We start from the raw sequence: 21,170 nt of genomic DNA on the forward strand, positions 1-21,170 counted from the left end.
CTTGCTATGGGCTTTCACATAACTCTAAATTGACATTCACCTTGAATCACATCCATAGCAAGAAACTCGGGTTTTTGACGATTATAGCAGAACATGAAGTATTGGCCCAGAATTAAAATTGTTGTAGCTCTGAAAATCTGAGAACATATTACTTCAGGATTGCCACATGTTTAAATGAATCAGTTAACATTGCTAACAAAGCTTTTATTTTTAGCACAACAATTTGATGAGTATAATAATAGTAATAATAATCATCATGATAATGGTAATACTGTATTTACTGAGGAAATGGTAAATTTTTCACTAAAATGAATGATAACCAGTAAAACCACTGCACTGCAGAAACAGACAGTTCCGAATAATTTAATACAACAACAATCGTGACAACATACGCAAAAACACCATGCTCACCAATAAGATATATTATACACACTAAAGTAAAGTATGAATACATACCAATGTACAAATGGTACAAAATAGTTTTATCTGAATGATTTCTTAACCAGTACATACATGTCACATCACACATATCACAGCACCAGACATGGAGGTAAAAGTGACTGATGTTTGATGCATTCCATTCATATTTATGTGAGTAAGACTTGTTATTACAAAACACTGTACCTTCTTGTAAAAGCAATGGGAGACTTCTAACAGAAACATCCATCCACAGAATAATTATCCTCGCTGCAAACTAAGTAATCCATAAGGCTCATTTTATGATGACCGACTTAATTTTGGCCTTTCTATATTTTTACTACATAAACGAAGTTAGCAGAGTTTAAAAGGCATTATGATTACACAGCATTTTATTTTTATTCAGTCAGTGTATATATTATTCATCAAAAATTATACATTTGAATACAATAATAATTAATTAAATTTCAAAGTACAAAACAATGTTGTTCAATGACAGCTCTAGGTGGAGATGAAACTCTCTCTTTACCAGTTCAAAAGCCCAGAAATAAAAGTGATTATTTTAATTATGACCCAATGAATAAGTCTTAAGGCCACTCCACCAATTACAAAGAGATTTTAAGGCCACTCCATCAACACATAATTAAGTTCCAAGAGAGAACAAAAGGAGTAACTCATAACCCACCACTAGTTGAAATCTTACATGAAGATTCACTGCTTCTAGCTGGAAAAAAAGCAGAAGTACAAACACATCATAGGAGTTTGTATCTACATGAACATTTAGTGAACTTTGTGTTCCTACGATGAATACACGAAAGTAATTGTTCAAAATAGGACTGATTGTAGTGCACATGAAAGTTTTTATTCAAGACATAACAAAATTTTCATATTCACTGCAAAACCAAAACACAAATTTATTTAAGCAGCAAATACTTCACAGACCAGGGCATCAACTGTGACTATGGTTTTTTATAACGTTCCTTACTCAATATTTCACAAACAGTCTGTGTGATAATCTACTGACATAAATACAGTATTAACAGTGGGAAAAATATAACAGAACACTACATACAACAAATTTGTACCTACTAGTTTAACTAACTAGCATGGTATTTTTGCGCAAAAAGCTTCATAAATATCACCTATCTCCACATACACTAAATGCCAAAACACTCGTAGGTTTACAGTAGATAAAATGGAACAACAATGTTTTCTTAAATGACAAGGTAAGCTGTAAAAATAATATGGCATCCTTCTCACTGTCGCCTTGAGACATATTGTAATGAATCAAAAACTTATTCTGCAATTTAGTTAAATTGCTATCTAAAATTCAAAGAACTATCACGGTCTGCTAACCTAACATAGCTAAACTGTCTTTCAACACTAAAATAACTATCTGAAGAAAATTCCAAAAGTATTTAGGCCACATAATTTCACAATTTTTGGTTGTATATCACTCTGTCGCACACATAATTCTTGAAATACATATGTGTAATGCACACACATACTGCAGCTGGGCTGCCAGAACACTGACTTCGTCTCAGCACTGTAGAGTTACCCAGTTCATCCACTATAGAACTGAAACTGCGAGTATGTGTTTCACTGTGCTGCACCAGCTTCCCAGTTAGTCTTCTCATCACACGCCATACATCCATGTATGTTTGCATTACTCTCCAATACAGCCGAAGGCTTCAGTTCTGTCTTTTGCAACAAGTTGCATACATAAAATTATTCTGAATAGACATTTAGATGAATAAGATAAGACAAAAACACTAATAGATACAGAGATATATAGAAGTAAATAGTGTGCGAGAGCGAACGTACGTGTGTGTGTGTGTGTGTGTGTGTGTGTGTGTGTGATACATGTAGATGATGGATGATGATTATGATGTAGAGGAAAATATGACCAATGACAAAGAAAAATCATATTCAGTAGTCTTTACATTTAAAATACTGAAATAGTGATTTAGGATACTTTTCCACTTTATGTATAATAAATACACATTGCTTAACCTCCAATCACTGATTCTCACAATTAAACAACACATAGAAAGAGCACAAGTTTCTTTTCAACTGGTAATAAAAATAAAGATTTTTAGCCAATCAGGGTACAACTTCAAATACAGGAAGTTATGGAAGCTGTAAACTCCAAATACAAACTGCATCTCATAAAAATACAGTGTCACCATCACTTTTTAGTGACACTGATTAAAAGTTAAATTTGTCCAATATTAGTTGTGCATTAAACTAGAATGAAACAAGCAATAATTATGTATAGTTAACTGTTTGAAGAATACAAATTATCAAGATGCAATTTATGTACTTGTAATGAGCTGTTTGAAATATTTTAACACTTTTTAAATTGACTTGATGAATCTGTGATGATGATGACTTACTTTCATAACTCTAAATGTAAAATACATTTATGTAATAAGTTTAAAGATGAAGGGCAGGATCAAATTACATAAATCACAGATAGAAGGACACAAATGACCAAAATATACTACTGAGTCCTGTACAATAATAACATGAATATTTATTACCAGCAGAACCATTTAACATCTGGCAAAAAGGATATGTCTCCTCCATTTATCTCCTGTGTTTCCCCATACCAAAGCATGGTATAAGAATAATGAACACAGGCGGCCGGAAACATGTGATGGTCATGTAGTGGAGCAAACACTTCGCTTGTGCAAAGCTGCAAAGAAAATAGAAGTGCTAATATAAATATGTCAAATGAAAAGTACAACAGTTTACATGCCTTATAGTCTTAGCCTAACATCTGAACACATCATTACTAAAACAATGACACTGAGGCAAACAATTCCTACTGGTTTGTCTCTGTGGATGAAGATGAGTGCACTCACACTGCTTTTGAGAAATTTCATGTGACGTCCCCACCCACAGCTCTTCAAATACAATAAAGTGCTAATCAGTTGTTGGATAATGTATCAACACCTTTTAATATACAAATGGCACTGCATACTAAGATACTCTTCCAGAGTAAGGAAAACTACTTGTTACTGGGGGAAGAGGCAGAGGAGACTTTTTTAAAATACACACACGTACGATTACGATTCCAACAGGCCATGGGGAGTATTTTAGGCCTTGGACATGTACTTCATTCAGAACAAATTTTTCATTTCCCACGTGGAATGTTTCCCTCTATTATATTGATTTTCATTTCCTATGATATACAAATGTCCGCACACTGAGTGTTCGTTCTCTATATGAATAACACTCAGAATGGCATCTATGAAAAATATTGCTTTAAGTATTCAATAGTCAACACTCTTTACAGCAGCCAGCAAGATTACATATTAAACATATATGGACTTACACTACACTGGTTCCTTGAAAGCCCAGTAAAACTTTTCTTTGTTAAAAATAGAAATAACGACAAATTAAAGCCTTGTCTATAGTGACTATTTCTTGATTATTTATTCTCTCCAACTGTTTCATCTGAATCCTACAGGTCTTTGCTACTTCATCCATAACACAAAGCTGCTGACTCACTTCTCTACTACCAACACTCCCAACTCTCAATGTCCTACTGACTTTAAATTCACTCCCGCCTGTCGCCAACTATATCTTTACTAATAAATACTATTCACTCAAAATAAAGATATGAAAAGAAATCTGCGGGGACAGTCACTGCCACCCACATGACACATTAAAATGCAAATTTCACCTTGAGAAATTGTTTCCATTCTTCCAAGATCCTAAGGCCCTTGCGTGGTTCACTCATGCTACATTCATGATATGGACCCAAGAGCAAGGCATTACTCTTATTCCTCCATCACCTTAACATCATTTCTCCAATTCATTTCACCTTGCCGTTTTCAGCTCAGTATTAGAATTTTCTGAGCATTGACCTCAACCCCATTAATGGCTCCATGTCACCAATCCACAAAAAACCTACCACCTACAGAAACTAATTCCATTTTCATAGCTGCAAACCCTTCCACGCTAAAATGCAGTCAAGCCAACCATGGATGGCTGATCAGTAGTAACAGACAAACCTATGCTATTCAGTAAGACACTACCCCAAAACCTACTTCACAAACTGATCTCCCACACACCATATTCACACATAAAAGTATCTTCACACTTACTCAAAGAGATTGTTGTAGGAGCATTACCGTTCACAAAATACATAAACAAACTAGTGGATAACGTCAGAAGCCACAAAAGGCTATTTGCACATGATGTCATCGTAAATAGAGAAGTCAGCCTGCTAGAACACTGTAGCGAATGCAGGATGACCTGCAGCACAGAATCAACACTATGCGGGTATGGGCAGTACATCTAGGTGGATAGATTATTTATTGTTTCACTGCAATTGTTGAACAATCACTGGAAACAGTCACAGTACATGTCTGGGAATATATGTACATAGTGGTTTAAGCTGGAATTATCACAGAAAGTTAATCATAGGAAGAGCAGATGCCAGACTGAAATTCACTGGAAGAATCCACAGAAAGTGTTGTCCATTTGCGAAGGAAATAGTGTGCAACACCCTCAAATAACTTGAGTATTACTTCTTAGTCTGGGATCTTCATGATCGAGGAAAGAGAGAAGATACAAAGAAGAACTGCGTGTATCTATATCTACGTAGATAGTCCACAAGCCACCATACAGTGTGTGATGGAGGGTACCCTGTACCACTACTTGCCATTTCCCTCCTGTTCCACTTGCAAATAGAGCAAGGGGAAAATGACTGTCAGTAGGCCTCCGTATGAGGCCCAATTTCTTTCTTTTTTTTTTTTTTTTTTTAATTTTGTGGTCCTTACGCGCGATATAGGTTGGTGGCAGTAGAATCGTTTAGCAGTCAGCTTCAAATGCCAGTTCTCTTAACTTTCTCAACAGTGTTTCTCGAAAAGAATGTCACTGTCCCTCCAGGGCTTCCCATTTGAGTTCCTGAAGCATCTCCCTACCACCTACATTTTGTTTGAACCTACGGGTAACAAATCTAGCAGCCCGCCTCTGAATTGCTTACATGTCTCCCTTCAATCCGACCTGGTACGGATCCCAAACACTCTAGCAGTACACAAAAGTATAAACTGATGTCTACCATTTCCCTTACCGAACACTGTCTCACGTGCTTATTCCACCTCATATCACTCTGCAATGATACGCCCAGATATTTAAATGACTTGAATGTGTCAAGCATGGCACTAGTAATAGTATATCCAAACATTACACGTTTGTTCTTCCTACTCATCCATATTAACTTACATTTTTCTACATTTAGGGCTAGCTGCCATTCACCACACCAACTGGAAATTTTGTCCAAGTCGTCTTGTACCTTCCTACACTCACTCAACTTCAACACCTTCCCATACACCATGGCATCATCAGCAAACAATTGGAGACTGCTGCCCACCCTGTCTGACAAATCATTAATGTATACAGAGAACAACAGCGGTCCTATTACATCTTCCTGGGGCACTCCTGACAATACCCTTGTCTCTGATGAACTCCTGTCACAAGGACAACATATTGGGTTCTATTATTTAAGAAGTGTTTGAGCCACTCACATATATGTGAACTTATTTCAAATGCTCGTACATTTGTTAAGAGCCAGCAATGGGGCACCATGCCAAATGCTTTCCATAAATCTAGAAATATGGAATCTGCGTGTTGCCCTTCACCCATAGTTCTAAGCATAGCAGTAGAGAAAAGGGCAAGCCGAGTTTTTCATGAACGATTCTTTCTAAAGCCATGTTGATTCATGGAAATAAGCTTCTTAGCCTCAAAAAAGTTTATTATATTTGAACTGATGAAGTGTTCAAGGATTCTACATCAGACAGAAATTAGGGATAGTGATTTGTAATTTTGCGGGTCCATTCTTTTACCTTTCTTATACACTGGAGCCACCTACGCTTTTTTCCAGTCGCTTGGGACTTTGTGGTGGGCAAGAAATTCATGACACATGCAAGCTAGGTAAGGGGCCAATGCCGTAGAGTACTCTTTGTAAAATCAAACTGCGGTTGCATCCGGACCTGGCGATTTATTTGCTTTCAAATCTTGAAGTCGTTTCTCTATGCCAGGTATATTAATTTCTATGTCATCCATACAGGAGTCTGTCCGATGGTCAAATGACGGTATGTCTGTATGGTTCTCCTGTGTGAATGATTTGTTGAATGTGAAATTTAAAACTTCGGCCTTCGTTTTGTTATCTTCAACTGAAACACCAGGCTAGTCAACAAGGGACTGAATGGAGGCCTTAGAACCACTTAGCGATTTTACATAAGACCAGAATTTTCTTGGGTTCTCTGCCAGATCTAAGGTGTAAATGTGGTAGTTGCTGTAGGTTTCGCGCACAGATCTTTTCACAGGCGCACAGATCTCTACTAACCTTCATCGTCATCGTTTGTGTGTCTCCTTTTGAACCTAGAGTGCAACAATCTCTGCTTCCTCAGCATCTTACCAATTTTGTTATTAAACTATGGTGGGTCTTTTCCATCGTTTATCCACTTACTAGGCACGGTAAATCTCCAGACCACAATTTATAATCTGCTTAAACTTTGGCCATAATTCTGCTACATCCATCTTACTGAAACTAAGTGATGCTAATTACACTGTCTAAGTGAGGTGTTAATAACCGCTTATCTGCTCTATCTAGCTGAAACACTCTCCTAGCCTTCTCGACTGATTTATTAACTTTTGTAATCATAGTGGCTACACATCATGATCACCAATCCCCGTTTCTATACCGAAATTTTCGATAAGGTCCAGTCTATTTGTAGCTACATGGGCTAAGATATTTCCATTGCATGTGGGCTGCCAAGCTACCTGCTCAAGACAATTTTCAGAAAACTGTGTTCAAAAGTATTTCACGCGACTTTCTGCCTGTAGCACCCCCCCCCCCCCTCCCAATGAATGCATAGACATGGCAGTCTATACCTGGCAGGTTAAAGTCGCATCCAACTAGTATTGCATGATGTGGTTATTTACATACTATTGACTGTAGACTTTTCTTGAATGACTCTAGAACTGCCACAGCAGAATCGAGCGGCTGGCAAAAACATCCAACAATTAACTCAGATTCACTTACATCTGTTAAATGCGACCAGACAACTTCACTGTCACACTGAATTTCGATCTCAACAGAGACAATATTTTTGTCAAGTGCTATGAAAACCCTCCTCCTATGGGCTCTAATCTGTCTTTCCGACATGCATTCCACGACTCGCTAAATATCTCAGAGATTTCGACTTTGGGTTTCAGCCAGCTCTCAGTCCCAAGAATAATTTGAGTGCAAGAACTTTCCTGGAGGATAGTAAATTCGAGAACTTTATTACAAATACTTCGACAGTTTACTGATAAAATTGTGACAGTCAAAGTGTCTTTATTCTGAAGCCGTTTGACTTCCCTTGTTGTGAATCGACTGGCGAGTGTTCATCGGAGCACCTCAAACTACCACCTAGCCTAAAAATCCTATGTGTACACTCAACAAGTACTCTGTTACCTGAGTAGCTGCTTCCTTTATGTAGTGGACACCTGACCTATCAAGGTAAGTCCTACAAATCCGGGATAGAAATCTGCAGCCAAGTCCGTCATAGTGTCAATGAAGCCTTTAGTTGAGACCCTCCACTCACCGGGTATAAACGCGGACAAGGAAAACAAATTCCCGGATTTCCCGACTAAAAGTACACTTTCTCCCGGGTGGAAATATACTTTTTCCATGTTAAGTGACAGTATATTTTCCCTCAGAACTGTAAAACTTATCGATCTTTTGAATGGTTATGGTTTTATACACGGGTGTAGAATTTCCCAGCACTTTAGAAAATAAAATGGGGGGGGGGGGGCGTTTTGGAAATATCTTTGTTGTGAAGCAACATGTACCCTGCATATTTTCGTATTACAAAAGTATAAATTCTAATTCCATCAAAAACCGCATGTTACTTTCACAAGCATTGAAATCGCGATTGCGATGCGCTTTTTTAAGCCAGTCATAGCTCATGTCACGCACTCTCGCCAGCCAATGACAGCGGATATTCAGAGCATAGGAAACATGATTTTCAGAGCATAGGACACATGATGTAGTCAGCCAATTAGCAACATCACTGTTAAGTAGTGTGGACACACAAACAAGAAAAGCAAAGCTTTCTAGTATAATGTTGGTCTCTAAGGTTAATAAACTGCAAGAGAAGCTAAGCTTCCAAATATAATGTTGATCTTTTTGCGCGTGTTACACTTTAAGATATATCACACAAATGTGCCAGTAAAATTTTTAATACCGAGATAAATGTCTGATCTGCTGGGCTCGAAACTCTTCTAAATGGCTCGTCATCAAAGAGCTGATTTTTAAATGAGTGTCCAACTCTGTGATTTAAGAAATTCATCGTACATTCTCGCGAATAGTTCAACTTGTTTAAAAGGAAATTTCCGTTGAAAGTATTACTTTTCAAATCAGCATTCGCAATATTTTCCCGTGATCTGTTAGAAATAGGTTCGTTTCAGCAGTTGCCACAGAGTGCCAGATGACAGGCACCATCGCACTTGCACAGCTACGATGACGGAGGACACCTGTACGTTTGTAATTGTAAAACATTAAAAGATCTTACATTATGGCATAAAAGAAACAAGACATCATAGGATACCCCAAAAGCATCGGAATAAGCACATTTAAAGTGCATACTTACAGTGCTCGTTCATATGTCCAGAATACCAATGAAGAAATCCTCAACCTGAAATTACAAGCTTTTCAGTGTAATTTTCGGGATGTAAATTCTCTTGGATAACCAGTACTGTAGTATCTCAGGTTTGGTTTTTTATTATGGCATAATGCCACATGTGTTAGAAGATGAAAACGTGCACTTGAAATGCAGCGAACAGTTGAACCTAGCCAATAGTCTGGAACCAAACACTCCGTTTCAAATATACTGACTGCCTCAGCGGAAAAGATTAATAAAAGCCAAATTTCTTTAGCTACCGACAAAAACAACTTTCTTGATTTGCAAGGCGATTAATGCTTGACTGTCAGAAAAGTGGAAATAAAATAAAATCTGAAAATTATAACAAATTTTGCCTTCTGTAATTATGTAAACATATTTTAATTCACTTGATAGCTTCCGGCCACAGAAATCCGTTTTCTTTTAATTTGATGCGAGATCATTAAACGAAAAGGAAGCAGCAAGATCACGGGTCACATGGAGACTACCCACTTCCCCGCTATAGCTCAGACTGCTCTGCTCATCAGCCCTGGATCTATGATATTTCTGAACCGGGACAATACTTGATAGCCCCCACCCCCCAAAATTATCGCCATTTGTGCCCCTCCAATCCTGCGCAAGCGTGAGGCTGGCAGCTTGGACATGCCAGTAAAATTTTTCTTGATAGCATCTAGGTGCTTACTGCTACTGCTTACACAGCCAACAGCCACATTTCTGTAGCCACAAGTGCATGCGCATGAGCCTGTTCCTAACTGCTATAACCACTCTTAATGTAAACGGTTGCGACAACACGTTCATCGTAAGCAATTTTTTGTTATAAAGCATTGCATAGTCTTCCTAAAGCCTTTGACACCTTTTTTTGCTGGCAGACGCTTGTAGGAGTACTGTGTTTTGTTATTGTATATGGCGCATTTCCTTTGCCATTTAAGTTTTATTTTCGTTTTTTTTCTCTTGTTCATCTTTTATTGCTGCAGTATTATTCTGCAGTAGCGGGATATAGTAATATCCTTTGTTAGAGTATCAGTTCTTAACAGTCACAATCACAAAAATTTAACTGAAAACTAAAACAATGAAAAATTCCCGGAATTCTAAAAAATTCCCGGGTTTTTCCCAGTTTTCTCCTGGGTTGTATACACCCTGACTCAGCTCCAACCCAAAGGACTCCGATCCACTGTGGGAATGATGCGACAAATTGCCAGCTCTCCTTGCACGTTGTGTGCGAGACCAGCAGCCTTCACCACATCCACCGAGGATCACCCCCGAACCCATGCTATAAGGCATCGTCGGTGCCGACGTCAGCCACAACTTGCAGACAACTGCAAACTGCACACTTGAAAGTCACAGGCAAGGCTTCCTCCACATCTCGGATGATACCCTCTGGCAGACACACTGAGTGCACACTGGCTTTCTTTCCAGCACTGAACACTAACTGCCTAACGGCCTCCATACCATGCTTAATATTGAAGCTCTCAATAACCAGTAAACCCCCGACCCCCCATGTGCCTGCTCGGACCCTGCTGAAGAAGTGGCCACCTGTGCACTCACAGGGTTAAGAGGCGAGGCCAGGCGGCCAGTCTCCGTATTGGCCGTCAGCCTCGCACGATGCGAACGCATTACCACCTGCCACTCACCCTGCTGTGAGGGCAGATCCATTGCATGGTGTGCACTTGGGGGTGCCTCGGAAGCAGAGCCCATGGGTAAAATAAGTGACACCTGAGGTGTCCCATGTGATGTGCAAATTTCTTCACCTCTGCTATACCCCAGGGCAGCAGCCTGACGACGACTGATGTAGCCGAGAATACGTTCAGCTGTTCGCAAACTGCAGCCAGCTGCTCCTGCGTCTGGACACAGCATGCACACATCCTATCCATCCTAAGTAGACAAAATGATGAAGTGAACTATAAAAGCAGACAATACTAGATATGCTACTTGCTATCCTCCTGATGTGTCACCAATGGATGCTGACGTGTTAAAGAGCTACCTAGCTGGCTGTTCAGTGAGCAACTACTGTGCTAAAGACTGAGTGAATTTACACTTACAAAAATGCGAAATTAAACCACTTGAACACACACACACACGCGCGAAATTTAATAAATATACAGCATGGAAAACACAGGAAAGGATAAACACTTAATGTGCCCCTCTGCAGCCACACACTTATCACAGCTGAAAATTGGAGCCTGACTGACTTGCTTACTAAACGAATGGACAGTTGCTTTCAAAGCAAAACGAATGAGCAACTTCACTGCTATAGACTGAATGAATTTACACTTACAAAAACATGACATTAACTCTCTTAAACAGAGAGAAAAACACAAAATTTAATGTGTGATGTTTGACTCACTTCAGGGCGGACTGTTTCCATCATCATATGACTCTAATTGTTTACAAATGTACCACATTCATCACCAATATCATTGTGTTGTTGTTGTGGTCTTCAGTCCTGAGACTGGTTTGATGCAGCTCTCCATGCTACTCTATCCTGTGCAAGCTTCTTCATCTGCCAGTACCTACTGCAACCTACATCCTTTCGAATGTGCTTTGTGTATTCATCTCTTGGTCTCCCTCTACGATTTTTACCCTCCACGCTGCCCTCCAATGCTAAATTTGTGGTCCCTTGATGCCTCAGGACATGTCCTACCAGCCGATCCCTTCTTCTAGTCAAGTTGTGCCACAAACTTCTCTTCTCCCCAATCCTATTCAGTACCTCCTCATTAGTTACGTGATCTACCCACCTAATCTTCAATCTTCTTCTGTAGCACCACATTTCGAAAGCTTCTATTCTCTTCTTGTCCACACTGGTTATCGTCTATGTTTCACTTCCATACATGGCTACACTCCATACAAATACTTTCAGAAACGACTTCCTGACTCTTAAATCTATACTCGATGTTAACAAATTTCTCTTCTTCAGAAACGCTTTCCTTGCCATTGCCGGTCTACATTTTATATCCTCTCTACTTCGACCATCATCAGTTATTTTGCTCCCCAAATAGCAAAACTCCTTTACTACTTTAAGTGTCTCATTTCCTAATCTAATTCCCTCAGCATCACCCGATTTAATTTGATTACATTCCATTATCCTCGTTTTGCTTTTGTTGATGTTCATCTTATATCCTCCTTTCAAGACACTGTCCATTCCGTTTAACTGCTCTTGCAAGTCTTTTGCTGTCTCTGACAGAATTACAATGTCATTGGCGAACCTCAAAGTTTTTATTTCTTCTCCATGGACTTTAATACCTACTCCGAATTTTTCTTTTGTTTCCTTTACTGCTTGCTCAATATACAGATTGAATAACATCGGGGAGAGGTTACAACCCTGTCTCACTCCCTTCCCTTCCAATATCATTGTCACTCTCATATTCACTTAGACATTCCTCTAAAAGCTATACAATCTCTTCCTCCAAAATGACTGTGTGTGGAAACCTAACCATTTTGCGTCTACTAATTTGAACGTAATAATTACAACCCCTCTCTATACAAAACTGCTACAGTTCAACACATAGTTAACACATTTCCCTGGACAGCAGTATTATGCAGCACTGATGCATTATACAGTCAAATTTGAGATTGGAGCATATCTGAGAGCTATGAAAAATCATCACCAATGGCACTAGACATTGGACTGGAAAACAAAATTCACAATGTTGAGTGCAACTTGCCGCTGGAGTGGAAAGGGTTAAATTGGGGGGGGGGGGGAGGGGGGGGGGGGGGGAAGGCACATTTTGGAACTCCTAAAACAACTTAGTTCTGCCTCATTTGCACTTTGAATGCTTGCATATTTTGGGGAGAGACAAATCAGTAATTTGATGTATTTTGCATATTTTCATTCAATAATGTCATAAGCAATAATGTTCTGGGGTAACTCAACTTAGGAAAGAAAGTCTTCATTGCTCAGAAACATGCTGTAACAATATCACTGGGTGGTTGTAATAAAATTGATGATGATCCAAGTGCTGCCCTTCTGGCTGTATACATCACAGGACATTCATTGCAAAATCATAGGTATGGCCATTAATTGGTGCACTCACGGAGTATGCTTAAAAAATAATAGTTACACTTTCTACCACCAAGTGAAAATATCATCAGTCAGAATGTGAAATGTTTCCTGTTCTGACACCAGTACGCTGCTTGTTACTCAGCGACACAAGTCGAGTTCTTTCGTGAAGTGACTTTGTGGTGTCACCGCCAGACACCACAACGATAGTTCAGGTATACATGCCGACGTCGCAAGCTGAAGATGAACAGATAGAGAAAGTGTATGAGGATACTGAAAGGGTAATGCAGTATGTAAAGGGGGACGAAAATCTAATAGTCATGGGCGACTGGAATGCAGTTGTAGGGGAAGGAGTAGAAGAAAAGGTTACAGGAGAATATGGGCTTGGGACAAGGAATGAAAGAGGAGAAAGACTAATTGAGTTCTGTAACAAGTTTCAGCTAGTAATAGCGAATATCCTGTTCAAGAATCACAAGAGGAGGAGGTATACTTGGAAAAGGCCGGGAGATACGGGAAGATTTCAATTAGATTACATCATGGTCAGACAGAGATTCCGAAATCAGATACTGGACTGTAAGGCATACCCAGGAGCAGATATAGACTCAGATCACAACATTGTAGTGATGAAGAGTAGGCTGAAGTTCAAGACATTAGTCAGGAAGAATCAATACTCAAATAAGTGGGATACGAAAGTACTCAGGAATGACGAGATACTTTTGAAGTTCTCTAACGCTATAGATACAGCAATAAGGAATAGCGCAGTAGGCAGTACAGTTGAAGAGGAATGGACATCTCTAAAAAGAGCCATCACAGAAGTTGGGAAGGAAAACATAGGTACAAAGTAGGTAGCTGCGAAGAAACCATGGGTAACAGAAGAAATACTTCAGTTGATTGATGAAAGGAGGAAGTACAAACATGTTCCGGGAAAAATCAGGAATACAGAAGTACAAGTCACTGAGGAATGAAATAAATAGGAAGTGCAGGGAAGCTAAGACGAAATGGCTGCAGGAAAAATGTGAAGACATAAAAAAAGATATGACTGTCGGAAGGACAGACTCAGCATACAGGAAAGTCAAAACAACCTTTGGTGACATTAAAAGCAACGGTGGTAACATTAAGAGTGCAACGGAAATTCCACTGTTAAATGCAGAGGAGAGAGCAGATAGGTGGAAAGAATACATTGAAAGCCTCTATGAGAGTGAAGATTTGTCTGATGTGATAGAAGAAAAAACAGGAGTCGATTTAGAAGAGATAGGGGATCCAGTATTAGAATCGGAATTTAAAAGAGCTTTGGAGGACTTACGGTCAAATAAGGCAGAAGGGATAGATAACATTCCATCAGAATTTCTACAATCATTGGGGGAAGTGGCAACAAAATGACTATTCACGTTGGTGTGTAGAATATATGAGTCTGGCGACATACCATCTGACTTTCGGAAAAGCATCATCCACACAATTCCGAAGACGGCAAGAGCTGACAAGTGCGAGAATTATCGCACAATCAGCTTAACACCTCATGCATCGAAGCTGCTTACAAGAATAATATACAGAAGAATGGAAAAGAAAATTGAGAATGCGCTAGGTGACGATCAGTTTGGCTTTAGGAAAAGTAAAGGGACGAGAGAAGCAATTCTGAAGTTATGGCTAATAATGGAAGCAAGGCTAAAGAAAAATCAAGACACTTTCATAGGATTTGTCGACCTGGAAAAAGCGTTCGACAATATAAAATGGTACAAGCTGTTCGAGATTCTGAAAAAAGTAGGGGTAAGCTATAGGGAGAGACGGGTCATATACAATACGTACAACAACCAAGAGGGAATAATAAGAGTGGACGATCAAGAACGAAGTGCTCGTATTAAGAAGGGTGTAAGACAAGGCTGTAGCCTTTCGCCCCTACTCTTCAATCTGTACATCAAGGAAGCAATGGTGGAAATAAAAGAAAGGTTCAGGAGTGGAATTAAAATACAAGGTGAAAGGATATCAATGATACGATTCGCTGATGACACTGCTATCCTGAGTGAAAGTGAAGAAGAATTAAATGATCTGCTGAACGGAATGAACAGTCTAATGAGTACACAGTATGGTCTGACAGTAAATCGGAGAAAGACGAAGGTAATGAGAAGTAGTAGAAATGAGAACAGCGAGAAACTTAAGATCAGGATTGATGGTCGCGAAGTCAATGAAGTTTAGGAATTCTGCTACCTAGGCAGTAAAATAACCAATGACGGACGGAGCAAGGAGGACATCAAAAGCAGATTCGCTATGGCAAAAATGGCATTTCTGGCCAAGAGAAGTCTACTAATTTCAAATACCGGCCTTAATTTGAGGAAGAAATTTCTGAGGACGTACGTCTGGAGTACAGCATTGTATGGTAGTGAAACCTGGACTGTGGGAAAACCGGAACAGAAGAGAATCGAAGCATTTGAGATGTGGTGCTATAGACGAATGTTGAAAATTAGGTGGACTGATAAGGTAAGGAATGAGGAGGTTCTACACAGAATCGGAGAGGAAAGGAATATGTGGAAAACACTGATAAGGAGAAGGGACAGGATGATAGGACATCTGCTAAGACATGAGGGAATGACTTCCATGGTACTAGAGGGAGCTGTAGAGGGCAAAAACTGTAGAGGAAGACAGAGATTGGAATACGTCAAGCAAATAACTGAGGATGTAGGTTACAAGTGCTACTCTGAGATGAAGAGGTTAGCTCAGGAAAGGAATTCGTGGCGGGCCGCATCAAACCAGCCAGTAGACTGGGAATGTTGTCTACTCCTGGGGCCTTGTTTCGACTCAGGTCTTTCAGTGCTCTGTCAAACTCTTCACGCAGTATCATATCTCCCATTTCATCTTCATCTACATCCTCTTCCATTTCCATAATATTGTCCTCAAGTACATCGCCCTTGTATAGACCCTCTATATACTCCTTCCACCTTTCTGCTTTCCCTTCTTTGCTTAGAACTGGGTTTCCATCTGAGCTCTTGATATTCATACAAGTCATTCTCTTATCTCCAAAGGTCTCTTTAATCTTCCTGTAGGCAGTATCTATCTTACCCCTAGTGAGATAGGCCTCTACATCCTTACATTTGTCCTCTAGCCATCCCTGCTTAGCCATTTTGCACTTCCTGTTGATCTCATTTTTGAGACGTTTGTATTCCTTTTTGCCAGCTTCATTTACTGCATTTTTATATTTTCTCCTTTCATCAATTAAATTCAATATTTCTTCTGTTACCCAAGGATTTCTACTAGCCCTCATCTTTTTACCTACTTGATCCTCTGCTGCCTTCGCTACTTCATCCCTCAAAGCTACCCATTCTTCTTCTACTGTAGTTCTTTCCCCCATTCCTGTCAATTGTTCCCTTATGCTCTCCCTGAAACTCTCTACAACCTCTGGTTCTTTCAGTTTATCCAGGTCCCATCTCCTTAAAATTCCCACCTTTTTGCAGTTTCTTCAGTTTTAATCTACAGGTCATATCCAATAGATTGTGGTCAGAGTCCACATCTGCCCCTGGAAATGTCTTACAATTTAAAACCTGGTTCCAAAATCTCTGTCTTATCATTATATAATCTATCGGATACCTTTTAGTATCTCCAGGGTTCTTCCATGTATACAACCTTCTTTCATGATTCTTAAACCAAGTGTTAGCTATGATTATGTTGTGCTCTGTGCAAAATTCTACCAGGCGGCTTCCTCTTTCATTTCTTAGCCCCAATCCATATTCACCTACTATGTTTCCTTCTCTCCCTTTTCCTACACTCGAATTCCAGTCACCCATGACTATTAAATTTTCGTCTCCCTTCACAATCTGAATAATTTCTTTTATTTCATCATACATTTCTTCAATTTCTTCGTCATCTGCAGAGCTAGTTGGCATATAAATTTGTAATACTGTAGTAGGTGTGGGCTTCGTATCTATCTTGGCCACAAGAATGCATTCACTATGCTGTTTGTAGTAGCTTACCCGCATTCCTATTTCCCTATTCATTATTAAACCTACTCCTGCATTACCCCTATTTGATTTTGTGTTTATAACCCTGTAGTCACCTGACCACAAGTCTTGTTCCTCCTGCCACCGAACTTCACTAATTCCCACTATATCTAACTTCAACCTATCCATTTCCCTTTTTAAATTTTCTAACCTACCTGCCCGATTAAGGGATCTGACATTCCACGCTCCGATCCGTAGAACGCCAGTTTTCTTTCTCCTGATAACGACATCCTCTTGAGTACTCCCCGCCCGGAGATCCGAATGGGGGACTATTTTACCTCCGGAATATTTTACCCAAGAGGACGCCATCATCATTTAATCATACAGTAAAGCTGCATGCCCTCGGGAAAAATTACGGCTGCAGTTTCCCCTTGCTTTCAGCCGTTCGCAGTACCAGCACAGCAAGGCCGTTTTGGTTATTGTTACAAGGCCACATCAGTCAATCATCCAGACTGTTGCCCTTGCAACTACTGAAAAGGCTGCTGCCCCTCTTCAGGAACCACACGTTTGTCTGGCCTCTCAACAGATACCCCTCCGTTGTGGTTGCACCTACGGTACAGCTATCTGTATCGCTGAGGCACGCAAGCCTCCCCACCAACGGCAAGGTCCATGGTTCATGGCTTATACATTCAAAAATGATATTTTGTAGACATTGTCGATTACTGTGTGAAAACACTGGAATTGTAATTACACATAAAATTAATTTTAGCTAATCTATTACTTAATAGAAGTTACACTTTACTTGTGTATAAAATAATTAAACAGTGTACTGTAAGATATTACTCCTCTGTAGACAAGATTCACATGAAGGTACTGAAGTTCTACATATTTTGTACTGAATGGCTTTATGTAAGGTTTTTCAATATTTCTGTAATTACAATGCAATGAAAAAAGAAATGCTTGGAGGTTTGGTACATACACGAGTGCTTTACATATTTATGACTGCACTACATATTCTGTTCCTGAGCCATCCTCTGTTTGAACAAAGCTGTTTCCTCAAATATGTATTCTTTCAGTGTTTCTTTTGGCAAGTCATCAAGTTCCATAGAAAATCGGAATGGTTCTTCTGCAACAGGCTGAAAAGTAGAATTATCTTAATAGCATCATATACTTTTTTGAAACATGCCAATTTTTATTTACAAGTATTATGGGAATCCTAGGCCGAAAAACAGTGAGCAAGCAAACACTGAACACACAAAATAAAGGTTCCCTGCACAGTGGTTCCAAAATTCATTGAAAAAATAAAAAAATAAATAAATAAATAAAGGAAACACTACAAAATTTCAAATTTTGAATGTTTAATAAAAAATGCTCTGTACAGCTGTTCGGCATCGTTTGCATTCTAAAATTGGATTTGGTTTGTGTCTGCTTTTTTCGTGTCAAGACAAATCAACTGCCTTGTTTATGAGTAAAAAAACTTTATGACAGAGTCACTGAGATCTTACCTCACAAGGAGAGAAGACTGAGATCTTACCTCACAAGGAGAGAAGACTAAAAGCGAAAAAATAATAAACACAAGTAAAATCTACCCAAGTAAAAGATTGAAGTGGAAGGTTTGGAAGGATCATCAGGTGCATCACAACCAATAATTTTTCCCACTTCATTTTTGCTCTTCTTTTGTGTCTGACTCAAAACAGCCCAGAACTCTGTATCATCTCTAAAATTAAGGAATAATAAAATTAAATTAGAAAGAAAAGATAAATTTCGGTGTTAGAAAGTATTTTCTGAAAGTATCCCTCTGGAATCCAGCCTTCTACAGAAGTGAAATGTGGGCAACACACAGTACAGACTGAAAGAGAGAGGTGCTTTTGAAATTTGATAACGTGGAAGAATGCTGAAGATTAGATAACTAATGAATAGATACTGAATCAAACTGGGAAAAAAATTTCTAGCACGAATTGACTAAAACAAGGGAAAAGGTGATACGACACATCCAAGGGAACAAAGACTAGTCAATTTGGTAATGGCAGAAAAAACCGTAGAGAGAGACCAAAACTTAACTACAATAAGCAGGCTCAAATGGATGTGGGTTGCAATAGTTATGCAGTGATGAAAATACTTGAGTAGCATTTACTGATGTGAATATTAAGAGTTACAGCAAACTCCTCTTTGGGCAGGAGATCACATTACAGTAGGAAAAACAAACAGTTGGTGTGGACGAGGATCCAGTATACAGAACCTCACCGCTTGAAGATTCACACAATACAGTCTCTGTGGGACACATGAAGATAAACAACATGTTTTGTGCACACCTATAACAACAAGCTTCTACATATTGGGTTCTTAAACAGAATACGATTAGTAGCAATATAACAAATAATTAAATTATGTCACGTCCGTTTGTCTATACATTATTTCTGTCTGGGGCTACCAGACAGAGTTAATGTCAAGTACTGACCATTTGAAAGACATCCTGCATTTCCTAAGAAAGACCATGTGTACCAACAAAAGGGCTATGTACCAACTTATCAACACACCAAATATTCATCAGTTTGTTTAGTCTTGGTCCTGTTGTCACTTAATACCATCCTGTCCAAAGAGAAACTGTAGGAGTCCATTCCATAACACTATTAATAAATGAATGAATGAAGTCTCTGCATACTAGACATTGGTTCTAAAGCAATGCTGGATGTAAACAGTCCCTGGCAAATACCATTATCAGAAACTTAGATTGTAATGGAACTGCCACTACAGGAGGCCATTTCAGCCCAACCACTTACCTTCTATTCTATTTTCATTGAGAAAAAGAGACAATGAAGTCTTACTGTAATACACAGTAACCATGAATACAAATACAGGGTGTACTACATAAAATCAGGGAAAACTTTAAATTATTTATTGCACAAGAACCAAAAATTGTACAGATATCATACATATGTCATTTTGAAGAGAAACCCTGAAAGTTGTTCTCCCCCCCCCCTCCCCCACATATACCGCCTCAGCGTAGTTAGATAATTTGCCGAAAGTCAGCGCTACTGCATCGATGGACCAGCCGTGCTACAGGAGGGGACAGCTGTTTCATGAAATGGCATCCCCGATCACCCGATCTCACTCAATGTGACTTTTTTCTGTGGGGACACATTAATTGACGTCTGCAGGGTTACTCGTGGTTCGCTTATTGAATGTTTGTAAAAAAAAAATATCGGAGTTTCTCTTCAAAATGCAATATGTATGACATCTGTATAATGTTTAGTTCTTGTGCAATAAATAATTGTAAGTATTCCTGGACTTTATGTACACCCTATATTACCCTGCCTGCTGCAACAAGCTCTCATTAATGAACAAGGATCACGTGATATAAATCAGGCATGGTCTAACATCAGCAGTCAGTCTGACACAGAGGTCAGCAGTCAGTCTGACACAGAGGACTGACCTTACCCTCAAAACTTTATGTTCAAATTTGATTCAATAAGTATAATGATCTCAAGTGAAAGTAGTTTTTGCCACAAAGATGGCGGAAGTCCAATTTAACGGGTACAAGCAGCGAGTCAAATATCTGATGGATCGTCTTATGTAAAGCAACAGGCAAATACAACATGAAGTTTCTGTTCTGAATTTCTGTTTCTTTACAATGAAAACTAAATACACTAGAAACGCAAACTCCAGAACCATCTCTTAACAAGAACTACAAAATGAAGTAAAACCAAAAATATTTCTTTTTGTTATGAACTGTTAAGACAGTTAGTACATTTAAACATTTGTATACTCAACTTCGGCAATGCGTCTCTCTCCCACATCAAATCTTGTAAACAATTTAGGAGTAGGACTTTCTTTTGTATGGAGTCACTGAAACTATCAGAGTGATTCAAACAAAACTTTTGGTCTACATATGATCTTTGACACCAGCTGGCCCTGCACGAGACATGCTGTATCTGCAAAGATAAAAAGTCACCAGCCAGTAGAGGTGCAGAGTCATCATTAACTGTGTTCCAACAGTCCAATGGTTAGATGCATGTGCTGCACTGTAAACATTTGTACTGGCTGCTACAGTGTGTCACTGAAGTCTCGCGTGAACACACCGATCGGGCCAGTAGTACGTGTGCATAACAAAGGTGAGAAGAAAAACGTAGAGAAAAATACATTTTCCTT

At 39.2% G+C, this 21,170-nt stretch overlaps 1 protein-coding gene across 1 annotated transcript in view; it reads right to left on the reverse strand.

Moving 5' to 3' along the window:
• Positions 1-217: 217 nt before the first annotated feature.
• Positions 218-21,170, reverse strand: part of LOC126242655 (mitogen-activated protein kinase 1) — a 384,067-nt gene continuing 363,114 nt past the window's right edge. Inside the window, exons 7-8 of the mRNA XM_049948105.1 lie at positions 18,001-18,157; positions 218-3,115 (exon numbers count right to left, since the gene is read on the reverse strand). Coding sequence (XP_049804062.1) covers positions 18,029-18,157 — 129 coding nt within the window. The 3' untranslated portion in view covers positions 218-3,115; positions 18,001-18,028. The remainder of the gene's footprint in view (positions 3,116-18,000; positions 18,158-21,170) is intronic.

The sequence above is a fragment of the Schistocerca nitens genome, chromosome 1 (genome assembly GCF_023898315.1).
Source record: "Schistocerca nitens isolate TAMUIC-IGC-003100 chromosome 1, iqSchNite1.1, whole genome shotgun sequence".
Taxonomy (NCBI): domain Eukaryota; kingdom Metazoa; phylum Arthropoda; class Insecta; order Orthoptera; family Acrididae; genus Schistocerca; species Schistocerca nitens.